Below are 14,745 nucleotides of genomic sequence, written 5' to 3' on the forward strand. Positions count from 1 at the left end.
TTGTTTGTGTTGGTGCCTTGAAGTTCTAGCTGCTTTAGCTTCTCCTCGCTGGTTGCCAGCTCCCGCCGTATTAGCTTCAGGATGCCATTTTCTTTGGTGTGGCAGACCCCTCTGATGTAGCACTTTAAAGTTTCCCAGAGCGTGCTGGCTGAGGAAACTGACCCTGTGTTGGCTTCTAGAAACATTGAGATCTCCTCTTTCAGTTCCGAGGCGAAGACCTCGTCTCGCATGGAGCCTGTTTTGAAGCGCCACCTCAGTAGGGGAGGTTTGGGATTAGCTGGGTTGAGGACGAGAGTTACCGGGGAGTGGTCCGAAAGAGTTCTTGGTAGGATATCGCATGAGCCGCTGGTCCATGGGCCGTTCCTTGAGGTGAAAAGGTAATCGATTCTGGAGCTCGAGTTGTGCGGCGCGGAGTGGAATGTGTAATCTCGCAGCTCTCCATTAGATGCTCTCCAGGAATCTTTCAGGTCGAATGCTTTGCATATTTCTTTTATTTGGAGGCAGGCTCTGGACGGAGGATGTGGGGTAGCGTGGGATCTGTCCTTCACCGGGTCTAGTACTGTGTTCATGTCCCCACCCCAGATTATGGTTGCGGGGTCTTGAGACGAGAGATGGGATAGCACCCAGCTGAAGTTGTCGGGCCGTCTACGTTTGGCGCGTAGGAGTTGACGAGGGTGATTTTCTGGCCTTCTATGATGCCACTTACGAGGATTGCCCTCTCTTCGGAGTCTTTGGATGTGTGGATAAGGCGGAAGCCGATCCTCTTGTGTATAAGGATCGTGACCCCTCTGGAATACGAAGAGTAAGAGGAGAAGTACCTGTGGCATCCCCAACTCTTGGCCCACTGGCGGTCCTTCCCTGGGAGCAAGTGTGTTTCTTGAATCATGGCTATGTCCACTTCGTGTCTTCTGAGGTATTGGAGGATTTTCCTGGTTTTCGATGGGACATTGCCTCCTCTTATGTTCCAGGTTATGACATTGAATGGAATAGATTAGGGTCTATGTTGATTCGTCGTTTATGTCTCAAGGTTGCTGGTATTGCAGCTAGGGATGATCTGGCGGATTGGATGGAGTCGGGGGGTTCGGAGGCTGGGCGCTGTGCTGGCGTTGGTGAAGCGGGGGGGTGTGGGGGAGATGGTGCGGAACCTGGACGCTCCTCACTGTTGAACCATTGTGAGGATGCACACCTCAACTGGAGGTGGTGTGGTGTACGTAACTTCCCTCCCTCGCGCGGGCAACCCCCAACAGACCCGCGATGTTCCCCTTTCATCAACAAACAGTGAGGGTTGCTGTGCTTGGGGCACTAGGTGCCTCCCGAGAGGTAAGGGTGGCTCTCCTACAAACTAGGAGTGTCTCTCTGCGGTAAAGGCTTGCGTGGATGCGCTGGAGGTACGAGTTCATCTCTCTTAGCTGCCCGGGACGATTAGTTATGGTGGTTCTCTGCGCCTTTGGTTTTCGCGCTGCGGCCTGGGGTTGTTTGGGGCAGGTCTGCAGCCAGCACGGTCCAAGTAGTCGTCGGCATCATCAGGTGTGTGGAAGAAAAGTGCTTTCCCATCATGTTGAAAGCGAAGCTTTGCCGGGTATAGCATTGAGTAAAGTATTTGGTTGTCCTGCAGTCTCCTCTTTACGGTGGTGAAGGAGCGTCTCTGTGTCTGTACGCTGGGAGAGAAGTCTGGGAAGAACTGAATTGGATCTCCGTCGTACTGGAGGTTCCCTTTTTCCCTGGCTGCTTTGAGTATCGCATCGCGATCTTTGTAGTTTAACAGTTTTGCAATAATTGGCCGTGGGTTTGCGCCTGGGACTGGTCTTGAATTGGGATTCTGTGGGCACGTTCGACTACAAACAGCTGGGAGAGGAGTTCTTTCCCGAAGAGCGTCGTGCAGATCAGTTCAACATGGTCCTCCATTTTCCCTTGAAGTTGTTTCTCCCTAACTCCTATAACTCTGATGTTGTTTCTTCTTGAGCGCCCTTCTAAGTCTTCATTTTTGGCGCAGACTGCCTTCATTTGGGTTTCCAGGGTGGAGATTCGCGTGGTCAGGGCCGACGTGCCGTCGTCTAGGTCGGAGACCCGTTGTTCCACGGTGTCTAGCCTGTCGGCGTGCTTGTCGAGTCTGTGTTGGAGTTGGTCCACTTTAGACGAGAGATTTTCGAGTTTGCTGCCTAAGTCGCCAATTCCCGCCTTGAGGTCCATCAGGATTTCCCTAATGTCAAAGCTTGGTATATGCTCGTCCGACCTGGAAGTAGCGGGCGTTGGGGACGCTGCTCTGCTCCCTTCGTTGGGAGGTTTGTTGGTATGGCTTGCTTCGAAGTTCAGTTTCTTTTGGATTTTATCTGTTTTCCCCATTACGCTCTTGTTTCTGCGTTGAGTGCTTGAAAGTGTGGCGGTTGTGGAGCTGGCGACCCTCCACTGGCGTTTGTGACGAGTCCGATGCTTTCGTCGTGGTTTTGGCGGGTATTACGCTGTTTTGTGAGATTGGCCTACGATGTCCACCTTTGTCAAACTGGAAGCAGCTGAGTGTGGGGCCAGGTTCTCATGGGTTATATGGCTGGTGTTGCGCGTGTTTGGAGTACCCGATTTTGGAGGGGGACTCGTGGCGTCTGGTGGCGGGGGTGACCTCCGTCGCTTTTGGCGGGCGCTCCTGCTACCGCCTGTTGGAACTTGGTCAGGCCTTGGAGTGGGGAGTCGTCGCCAGGTGATGGGGCTTGTGCGGTGTCGGGATGAAGGGGCAGCGGGAATATTCTTCAGATGTTGTCTGCCGTCTTGGGGTGGGGGACTCCCTTTTATTTTGTGTTGCCAGTGTGCCGGTTAGGCCGAGCATGGCCGTTACTCAGGTGGGTGCCAAGGCGGGTAGTCTGTGAGGGGTTCGTCGTTACGCCTCCTGAGCTTTTCTCGGTGTCTGGTGAAAGCGCCGGGGTTTATGCAGCCTGATTGGTCGGGAAGGCCGACCTTGCGCGCCGAATGGGGATCCTACCTGCGTGTCTGGCGAGGGTAGCGTAGTCCTTCGCGCTCCCTGCTGGATTTTCTGCCAGGCCGCTGCGGGGACGGAGACCGTGTGTCTCTTGGCGCTGTCGTGCGCATGTCAGCCCGTTTCTTGGTGTGGCCTCGTTCTCTGACCCAGTGGGTCGCTGCTAACTCTGGGCGCCGGGTGGCACGCCGCTTCTTCTGTGTTTCGTGCCCGGACTGCTTCTCCCCTCTCGGCCTGCTGCTGGCGTGGTCTGCGGGCCTTGGCGCCCGGGCCGGATCTCGGCCGGCGCTCCGCCGTTGGAGAGGATAATGGGCTCAGGGTGATCAGTGGCGCCTCCCGAGCGCACCCGGTGGCAAATTTGGGTGAATCGGATGCCGCAGAGGTGAGGATGTCGCAGGATTAATGGAGAGCCACACGGAGCTCTCTAGGAGGCGGCCATCTTGGATGGCTCTCTAGCGCCCTCTAGCTGCAAGAAGGGATGACCAGACTTCAACTGGAAAACATGAATTTAGAAATAAAGGCTAGAAGCATCAACATTCGCCTTATTGGCATTCCCGAGAGCCCTGAATCCAACCGGATTGCTTTGGTTGTTGACATTTTGCAAAGATGTTTGCCTGGATGTGGTGTACAAATGAACAACTTGGATGTGACATTTAGAGCAGGCAAACAAGAAACTGGACAAACAAGGCAAATAATAATCAAATTTGTAAAGACCTCCATGAAGGAAAATGTACTGCACCTTGCAAGACAGCAGGAGTCACTATCTTGGCAAGGACATTTGATTCATATCTACCCTGACTTTCCAAAAGATCTAGCAATTAAAAGGAAGCCATTTGGAGAAGCAAAACGTTTGGCCAAGGAACGTGGATTTAAAACTTCACTTCTTAAACCTGCTGTTTTAAAACCTTTTCTACCTAAAGGGGTTAAATTCACTGATGCCCCAGATCAGGCTTGTGCTTGGCTTAGAAAATACCCCAACAAGAATTCTCTGCTTTGGGGGGGTTTTTTATGCTTCTCCTTGATTTTCTTTCCACTTTGGTTAGTATGTAACTAATATGCACATTGGAGGTAATTAATAACTTTTCTTGATTCATTTTAACTCGGTTATTGTTTGTTTTTGGCTTTTGTAGTTAACGGTTACTGCTCGCGCTGTGTTTGTTTTTACAATTATTTATTGTTCTATATTACATGATGTGGCTTTTGATTGCCCCGTAGCCATTGCCAAAAAAAGGACCTTAAATAAAGCGGCACCCATGCGTAACGTGGTAGCGTACTCTTGCCATGGAGAGTCTTCTGAACTACGTGTGCGCGTATCTTCCGGGCCGGTCTGGATGAGCTGCACCAGCAGTATGGGATTGACTGTGTTACGTTTTCGCTCCCGCTGCATCACATTGTGACTACCTGGTTTGTTTCGTGGTGAATTTTGCATGGTAGAAACTGCAGGACACTGATGGGCACACACCAACTAATGCTCGCGTGCAAGCTAACAGCACCGGAGACTGAAGAGTCAATAAGGTGTAGAAGATCGTTACTTTGTCGTTAGGGCATGAATAGGCTTGATCATAAGGTATACCTTTGGCAGCCAATGGTTAATGCGTTTCATCTGAGTTGCACTGTATTAACCCAAATGCTGTATCTGTTCTACTGCGACAATGGGGCGGAAGGGTAAGTTTCAGTGAGCATAATTGCGCGCTTACCCATTTTCACAAACCCCAACTTGCATGCAACTTTGCACGCAAGAAATTGCCTATCTGGAGGCATAGTGAAGGAATTGCACACTTTCACTCAGCCTGTTGGATAGAACAGCAAGTAGAGCACTCGCTTTGACATCTGTGCAGAGCTTGCTGACGCAGGTTCGAAACCCGGCAGGGCCAAACTCAGCCTTTCATCCTTCAGATGTCGATAAATGAGCACCACACACCGTGGGTAATAAGCAGCGCTCAGATACCTGAGGGATCGTAGCACTATATAAATGCTAAAATATTATTAGAAGTTTACTGACAAATACAATCTGACACACAGGCCCAGATATGATAGCTGTCAATGTACACGCACTATGTAGTGGCACACCCAGACACAACTAGGTGATTATTATTATCACCATTCTGTTTGGTACAGCAGGCAATCCATATGGCAGACTTATCTGGTTGATTGCATTTTCTTTTTGTGGGAGTCTTGTTTACCCTTGATTGTGCATTTATGCTACTACCCTTCAGGATGACCTTAAGCACAGAATTATGCGAGGGATGATCGTGTCTCTTTCTGTATAATGCCGTCCTTGTGAGAAGGGGCTCCTGAAGAGGCGGTGCTTTCAACATTTTGTATGGCACAGATGCACAATGCTTTTGGTAACCACTTCATCTACATAAGAATTCCCTTTTATGCGCTCATTTAGGGGTTGCCCTGGTACTAACAATCCTTTGTTCTGGGATTGGAACTGAGTGAGACTGTTTATTTTTTAGTGTAAGCATTAAGTGAGGCAAGCGCAAAGCAGTAAAGCTATATTGATCCTTCTAAGACGATTGTAATGGCCTCATAATCTCCTCTTTGAGCGAGTTGGTTTACCTTATGTTCGATCAATCACAGACCAAGCCTCATTACTGCAGATTTCATGGTGAAATCGACTATTGCTATGGGGGAATGATTTGTGGGGTGCCATCAATTTACTGAGTAACCTTATGCGTAGACCAGGTGCATTCATTTCTTCGTTACTGGCCTTACTCATTTTACCTCCGAACATTGGGTTGTCTGCTTGGAGCAAGACGCCTGAAATTCTACAACCTTATATTGTTCTTATTGAACCATGGGTGTGCTTTGTTGATAACCACTGATGAACTTTGCTTGTTACAATGGATATGTCTTGTAGATGGGTCAATGCCTTAACCCAGATATTAGTTCACAGTATGTAGATGTTAATACTTGGAGGCATGTAAAGGGCACAAATTCTTCTCGCACAATGGTATCAGCTGTTAATATATATTTGTAGGGTGGGGGTTATTTTTCTTTTGTACAGTTGCTGCTGAGAATATTTATTTATTGTACTTCGCTCAGCATTACAGCCGACCAGTGTGCCATCTATTCGTAACGAATACTAGAGTTATCTGGTTAACTCATGCCCGGGTTGGGTGTGGGTTTTTATCTTTTCCTTTTTCTGTTCTTTCTTTTCACTTTTCTTTATTGATCACACGCTTTGACTCTAAGATTGGCAGCATTAATTCTAGATCTGTTAATCACCTTAATATGGTTTCATGGAATGTGAATGGTCTTAAGACTGTAGTGAAACGAACAAAGGTATTATCTTATTTGAAATCCACGTCTTGCAATATTGCTTTCCTCCACGGAGACACACCTGGAAGATAAAGAAGCTGAGAAACTTCAACGGGGGTGGGTAGGCCAAACCTTTTTCTCAACATATTTGGCCAGTAAAAGACGTTTCAATACTAAGAGAAACCTGCCTTTAACTTTGAGTTCTCTCAAGAAAAGCAGACAAAGAAGGAAGAATTATTTGTATTTTGATCAAAATACAAGATACAACAATATTGTTATGCAATGTGTATGCACCCAACTTGGATGATTCCCCTTTTCTTCCACGAGCTTGCGCAGTTGCTTCAAAACTATAATGTTGATGCAATTATGTTGGCTGGTGGTTTTAACCGGGTGTTGGATCCAGCGTTAGATCGCTCAAATGGAGACTGTTCACGTGTCCCGAAGAAGAGCAGGAGGTCTTTAGAAAGTCTGATAACCGGGATCCATCTGGCGGACATATGGCGCTTGGAGCACCCGTCTGAAAGAGACTATAGCTTTCACTCATTGTGTCAGGATATTTATTCCCGGATTGACTTCTTTCTAACTTCGGGCCAAGTAACATCTAGTTGTTTTGATTCAAGTATCGGGCTCATTGCTATATCAGACCACGCACCTGTGTCCCTGCGCCTTTCTTTGCAATATACTCTGGTCAAATCATCAAGATGGAGAATGAACTCAAACATTCTGCTAAACTAACATATTAGAGATGAAATTGTGGAAGAAATTGAAGATTTCATTTGAATTAATAAGACAGAGAAGATCACAGTGTCTACAGTCTGGGAAGCAATTAAATGTTTGTGGGCAAGTCACGAGGCACGGATGGATTGTCTGCAGAGTTTTATAAGATTTTACCTGACACTGCTCTGCAACTTCTTTGTGATGTTTATAACAATGCTTTTGAGACTGGATCCATGCCAGACACGATGCGGCACGCTCCGATAAAGGTCTTAAAGAAAAAAAGAAAGATCCCTTACAAGATGTGAAAATTATAGACCAATCAGTTTAATTAATACAGACTGAAAGATTCTGTCAAAGTTTTTAGCTATGAGATTGGAACCAGTGATACCCTCGTTAATTAATGGAAACCAAGTCTGTTTCGTCACTGGAAGAGCTATGGCTGATAATATGAGACAACTGCTATTAACAATTGAACATGGACAGACAATCGAATGCCGCTGCAGTGGACTCGCTGGACGCCGAGAAGGTGTTTGATCGCATGGAGTGGGCCTTCCTGTTTTCATGCTTAGACAAAATGAGATTTGGCCAAGATTTCAAGCGCTGGGTACGGCTGTTATACTAGAATCCATCTGCAAGCTTACTTACAAATGGCCTCATTTTGGATGCCTTCTAGCTTCATAGGGGTACCAGGCAAGGTTGCCCGCTCTCGTCATTATTATTCATCTTGTCAATGGAGCCATTGGCAGTGCTACTGCGAGCTGATGAGTCTTCGAACGATAATTGGGAATGATCATGAAAATATACTATGGCTCTACGCAGATCTGCTGGTGGCCATACAGGATCCAGCAATCTGCATACCACACCTAATGCGAGATATCCAACAATTTTCCTCAGTGTCTGGTTATAAGGTGAATTGGCATAAGTCCGAAATCCTCCCAGTGAACAATATTTGCTTGCGACACACCTGTGATCAATTCCAGTTCACCTGGTGTCCAGAAAGGATGAAGTATTTGGGTATCTGGATAGGTCCAGAAGTGATAAAGTTGACTAAAATGAATCTTACAATGAGCTTACTAAAACTTACATCAGACTTCGATTGGTGGGGACTTCCACATGGGGGAAGATTATTTGGATAAAAATGATTTTAGCACCACGGGTACATTATATCTTATCAATGCTTCCCATCAAAGTACCAAGACATATTTTCAAGGAAATTGTCAGGATCATACAACAGTTCATCTGGGACGGGAAGCCGCAAAGACTTGCATTGTGGAAAATGCAGCTCCCCTTAAAGCAAGGGGGAATTAACTTAACTGATTATCATCTGGCATTCACGGCTAGACATTTATGCAAGGTCATCGAAACAGAAGGGGACCAAGCAGCAGGTACAGCCTGGGAGAGCAGTGCATTATCACAGTTGGAGCCGAAGGCCCTACTGACAACCTGGAAAAGATCCGCCAATGGGAAAAATCCAGTGACTGCTTTCTTGCAGGACTGCTGGCGAGATATATCTAAACGCATAGGTACTAAGCCATACTTATTCCCAGATGCCTCGATTTGGCTCAACCCGGCTTTAAAAAAAATCACAGGGAAAAGTCCTATTCTGGCCAAGGTGGTTTCTAGCCGGAATAAGATGCATTAAAGATCTGATTGAAGGTGACAAATGGATCTCGTTTGCACAATTGCGCCGCTCATTTGACATAGCTGATTGCTCTTACGCGGAATACAGAAAATTGAAGAACACTATTGCTGCAAGCGTCGACGTATCACAATTGGCAAATCAGAGTATAGCTTGGTCAGCTTTACAGACCTGCAAGAGTGCATCTCATCCTGCTGCTACTATGTATGGAATCTTAAAGGCGTGTCGCAAAGGAGACCCGAGGTTCCTGACCATCTGGGCTGAAGAACTAAGGGAAGTTATTGACCAGAGTGGCTGGCAGCGTTGCTGTGGTAATACCCGCCCAATGAGTATTGACTGGGGCCTAAGAGCTTTGCAAACCAAGCTCCTTTTTAGGTCTTACTGGACGCCATTACGAGTATTTAAAAGACACCTTCTGGAAAACGAGCTATGTAAGCAGGGCAAAAATATAAGGGGCACCCTCTGTCCTTTGATCTGGTTCTGTCCAAAGACTAAGGCATTCTGGGAGGGAGTCTGAAAGGCTGGGTTTGATCATGGGTTGTACAATCCCAATGTCTGCCACTGTACTAATACTGGGGGATGTGTCTCTAGAAGAGGATGTTCCATTCAGCAAATAAATCTGGCTTTGATTGCGAAAAAGATATTAAGGTCCTGGAAATCGTCTAGCTCCTTTTGTATCGACGATTGGGTGGAGGAGCTGCTCACCGTCTCCACTTATGAAAGAGCTATCTACAAGCAAGCAGGGAACATTGCTAAGTTTTGGAACATATGGGGGAGCTTCCTTGATGCCTATGGCTAATGCATATATAAATGTTTGTACAGTTCTGTTTTCTGGTGACTCAATTGCCATGGTTTCATGTTCTGCTGCATTCTTTTCTGTACAGACCATTGATGATATAACCATAGAGATATAGGATATTTTTGTTGGTTCATGAGTCGTGCTGTTGAAATTGCTTATGTTTCTTGTCTATAACTTTCTAATGACTATCCTTCTCCCTTCTTTCCTTTTTCTCTTTTTCCCTTGCTTTAATGATTAGAATTTAATAGCCAATTGATTATTGTCGTTGTCCAGTTGTATCGTTTAATCCATTTATGTTCCACTGCAGGATAATTGACTGGTTCTTGTAATGTCTTATTTGAATATGTTGCAAAATAAAAATATTGAACCTAAAAAAAAAAAAAAAAAAAAAAAAAAAAAGCACATGCTGACATTTTTGTAAATAAAACTGTTAAAGTTGAACATTGAATCTGTTGTCTGTGTCTTTCTTCATGATGCCTTCACGTATGGCAAAGGGCAGGTCTGTGAATCTGTTACTACAATTGTCTGGTCCCTTGTTGCATGTGTATAAATGTGAGCATACAAGGGATTCTTCTTACCTGCCCTTTTAGGCCTGGACAGAATCTGTATTTGGGGTATTTGAGGTAGTTCGAGAACACCAATTTCATGTTTTGAATTGGGTCCTTCCTGATGTCAGGTAATTAAATAGAAAGGCAGAGGAGGAGACAGAAATACACATGCTTGAACAGCAAAAAATGTTTTGTAGTTTGAAAAAACATTTCAACACTTCATCTTTTATGTTTTTTTCAAGCTTCTGGTAGCTCTTTCAGCAGTTTCGGGTACAGACACACACAGGGGCTCATAATCAAATGGTTTTCTAGCTATGATAATACACTTCTCATTAAAGTCATTGCACTCTGGGAAAGCCCTTGTAGGTGTTCCAATTGATTCAGATTTGTTGTATGCAATTGATGAAGCTCTTCTAACAAAGCGTTCAAATCAGCAAGCTACATTACCTCGTCATTTCTTTAAACCATAACAGGTGACTAAAAGAAAAGTTATGCAGGAGACAAAAAAAAAAGCCAAGTATATTCATATTTTTCTAATAGCCAAATCCCTTAGCACCAAGTACATATGCGCGTCAACTTATTAGGCCCCAGGACGATTTAGTTGGACATTCCCCCTGTATGTATTGCTTACCTAGCCAGCTGGGACAATTCTTTTTGTGTCAGTGGACTGCCTTGTTTGCTTAAAAGATGTTTGATGAGCAACACTCTTGTCTGTGAAAAAAGAAAGCACAATTGCATATAACCAATTCACTACTATGCTTCATTCTCTTCACAGTTAACCAATTTACATTGTAATTTCAATATTACATTGAGGGCACTGAATAAGTGCCATTGGAAGCTGCAATGTTGCATTTCCGAATGAGAAATAACTTTTTATGCCATTCAGCCCAAACACCTTCAAACATGTAGTTTTTGGACATGTTTGGTACGGTTTCACATTTTTTTAATTCGATTTTTAAAAATGACCATTCATTTATAGTCAAACAGCAGCGTTAATCACTTTCCCACCCATGATGGTTCCAGATTGACATCATTGCAAAGTACAACAAGTATATACACTTGTAAATCGATTTATCAAACTTCTATCCTAGATATATGTGGATAAACCACTACCTGGTCAAAGTACAGGGAGTAAATATATTTTACAAATATAATTTTACATCTGACAGTGCTCAAAACCTTGGTGCATGGCATTTTGCTAAGGTTAGCCACAATGGAACAATACCATAAGAAATATCAGTATAACCTAAAAATCAGTAGTGCAGCAAATATCGAGCTTTACAATGACCCAAAACATAGCGCCACAAGAAACTCAGCATAGCTTACCCAGGGATTAAGTTAAAGTGGAATATTCACCACCCCCTAGTCCAGTTGACTAGGTTTCCCAATTAGACAAATAACAAAGTTACTCAATGTAGTGACTACCTTACTCCTAGTCCATAGCCCCCTTTCCTCCATACTTTTGGGACATTTCGTCCTGTGGGACGGGACCGCAGCACTTTTTGTAAAAAAGCATCAAATTGAAAAATGTGCGTTAGGGAAGAATTCTCCAAATGGCTAATTTCCTTTACCTAATGAGTCCCTCAGCAGCTTTGCTGGATTTCTAGAGTTTTTTTTTTTCACCTGGTAAGAGTGTGAGCCTTTTTCCCACTCTTACATGTGTTTTGCTGTGTGTGTTTTTAACATTTTTGTGATCATGGGCTCTGGAGCCTCACCTACTACATGGGCATCATTTTTGTGTGTGTTACACAGCACCTTCAGTGCAGTGAAACAGGGTTGTCTTTCAGACTTCCCAATGACTCAATTTTTCTGGGATTGTCTACTGTCTCCCAGAAACATGTAAAGTTGCCATTAACTTTATGTAGTCTCTTTAAACCACAGACCCAGTACACCCCACCTTACATGGAGTATTGGAAAGGGTTAATTCTTATCCCTTTTTGTCTGTTTCTCTTGGAGCACTGTTTCGCTCCCTTTTCATCAGGACTTGGCTGGTGGCACTGGTAACTACCCTATTTTTTCTACCGCGGTTATCTTATATAACCATGGAATTGTTTTAGGCTGTTATATTAGCCTCGAACATAAACCAAATATATTTTATTTCGGCTCCGGCTGGGTTTATTCGCCATTTCTTTTTGTAAAAGTCTTTCTCGTGTTTTTCTCTGCGCACCAAACGGGGGTGGATTCCTTTGTTCGCCGTCTTTTCGCAGGCTTCTTTACAGAAGCCCTCCTTAAGGCGCCTGAAAGTCTGGGTAGGCAGGATGTGTGGGAGGGGTCCTAGGACCCCTGTCATGGGTACCCTTGGTAACCCAAGTCGCACTCCTGTTTGATTGGCTGGGTGACTGTCCTTGCCAGGGCAGCCACCCTGCTGTGTGATTGACAGCCAGGCTGCATGAATGGGGGAAAACTGCATAAAAAGCAAGTCTCTAGGACTGAAAAGGCAGTCTCGCCACTGGAACGAAAGAACCAACGAGGAGCTGACAGAAGAGGACCCCTACGATGACTGAACCGCCCGGTGCGGCCCTGCTGCAGGTCCGAATCTTCAGAATCGGACGACAGGGAAGATATTCCAGGAATCTTCTCCCCTTGAGCTGGTGGGACCAAACAGTTCACCGAAACTTCAAGCCAGGACCCCTCCTCTGGTCGAATTTGCTGTACAAAGCTACAGTGGGCCGGATAGCCAGGAAGGTCGGACCCTGCTTGGGTTTTAAGGAGCACACCTTTTATTCGTTGCTTTGCTCTGCTGCTGGTTTCTTCCCTGGGTAGTGCAGGACCCTCCAGTCTTCATACTTCTCGTCAGTCCGACAGTCGCTTCAGGAACCGTGAGCCTGCAGGAACTACCAGTAATGTCCGCCTCAGGTACAGCTCCCTCTCCGTTTTAAGGTACTATGCAAATCCTGTTCTTCATTTCGTTCAGCCGCAGTGAAAGTGTTTGAAATCTTTCTCCAATCCGAGGGCTTGTCCTTCTCTTCTCTTTGAACTAACTTTTCTGCTGACCAACCTCGTCTGGAACCCGTGGCACAAACTTTACTGCAAACTACCCTGAACCGTGTGATCTTGAGCAAAAGACTTTTGACCTATTGACTTTGGCCGTAAGCCTTTTTTACTTAATTCTATCACTGTAGTTCCTCTTGCTCTATTGCCCCGAGTACTTACCTGTTGGTGTGGTTTAATTTCTGCCTAACTTTGTCTTTCCCTCCCTTTTAAAATTCTGGCGTGCCATTTTGCTCCCACTTAATTTTGTGAGCTTAACTTGTCTGGAATTTATGGGAAGTGGTGTGGTGTATTAAGAGTGTGATTTTTGAAACTGCTTTACTTAGTGAAATGTTATATAACTAAAAAGTAAATAAATGTATATTCTTTTACTTGGAAACCTGAAGTTGGTGTTTGCCTGAATCATAGTAATTGCAATCCTTTGTGTAAATATTTGATACTGCTCTCTTACTCTTGAGATAAGTCTGGCTGCTCAGCCATCGCTACCACTTTAACTGTGTAGTACAGGCCTGTACCAAAGGTGAATTTGTACTGTCACTTGTAGTCTTAATTGTGTGTGGTGTTCCCAAAGGCTACTGCACATAATTCTGCCCAACAATGTGTCCTTCTCTTTTACGCGGGGTACTGCACGTGGCTGTAACCCCGCCCTCCTTAACCCTGCCCCGCCCTTCAGTCCTTTTCTATCGCCAGGTCCGAGACCATTTAAGCAATAATAGAGGATACTTATTATAGGGGACGGCGGGCGGGCGTATGGAGGAAAGGGGACCATTGACTAGGAGTAAGGTAGTCACTACGGTAACTTTGTTATACTCCTACATCCCGTCCCCTTTCCTCCATACTTTTGGGAGATTACCAAGCACTCCTCACAGGAAAACGGGTGGATGGTACTCCTTTACTGAAAGAGGTTTTTAAGAACCCCCTGCCCAAAAAGAGCATCGGCTCTGGAGCTCAGGTCTAAGTAGTAATGCTTACAAAAAGCTGATGGGGAAGCCCACGTAGCTGCTTTGGCAATGGTTTCCATGGGAACATATTTCTGGAAGGCAACGGTAGCCGCTTTGCCCTGCACAAGATGGTCATGAATTCCCTTTGGAGGCTGAAGGCCCTGAACGGTATACGTCTCTGAAATACAAGAAGCAATCCATCGGGAGAGTTGCTTTCGAGGCCGGCTTTCCTTTCGGGTCTCCGAAGGTCACAAAGAGCTGGGAAGAGCTCCTCAGGTTAGATGTTCTGTCCAAATAAAACTTTAGGGCTCGTCTGACATCCAAATTATGCAATACCCTCTCGGCATATGAGGCCGGGTCTGGAAAGAAAACGGGTAAGGAAATAGACTGGTTCAGATGAAAATCAGATACCACCTTTGGAAGGAAAGAAGGATTGGTCCGGAGGACAACCTTATCCTTGTGAAAGGTGAGGAATGGATGTTCTACAGACAAGGCCTGAAGCTCGCTTAGATGCCTTGCCGAAGTCACTGCAATCAGAAAAGCCATTTTCCACAGAAGGAACTTTAAATCCACCGTAGCCATGGGCTCGAAATGTTTATGGCATAAGGCAGCGAGGACCACATTCAGTTCCCACTTTGGATGCAGATTGCGCACAGGTGGATAAAGATGCAATAGACCTGCAAAGTGTCTTTTAATGACAGGGTTTGTCAATGAAAAAGAGCAAGAGTCCGTGGACAGGTAAGCGGCGATAGCCGACAAATAAGTCCTACAAGACAAGATATGCATGCCTGAAGTTGCCAGATGAGAAACGAATGACAGGACCGTGTCAATGGTAGCTTCTCTGGGGTCCAGCTGCTTTGCTAAACACCAGTGACTGA

The 14,745-nt window shown here is 45.4% G+C and overlaps 1 protein-coding gene across 2 annotated transcripts in view; it reads right to left on the minus strand.

Annotated features, from left to right (window-relative positions):
- The window catches only part of SPAST (spastin), a 615,111-nt gene that overhangs the window by 137,352 nt on the left and 463,014 nt on the right, over positions 1–14,745 (minus strand). For both annotated transcript variants that reach the window (XM_069606914.1, XM_069606916.1), the window contains one exon: positions 10,567–10,646. In XM_069606914.1, coding sequence (XP_069463015.1) covers positions 10,567–10,646 — 80 coding nt within the window. The remainder of the gene's footprint in view (positions 1–10,566; positions 10,647–14,745) is intronic.

Source organism: Ambystoma mexicanum, chromosome 4p (assembly GCF_040938575.1).
Source record: "Ambystoma mexicanum isolate Mex_15411 chromosome 4p, UKY_AmexF1_1, whole genome shotgun sequence".
In the NCBI taxonomy this organism is placed as follows: Eukaryota; Metazoa; Chordata; class Amphibia; order Caudata; family Ambystomatidae; genus Ambystoma; species Ambystoma mexicanum.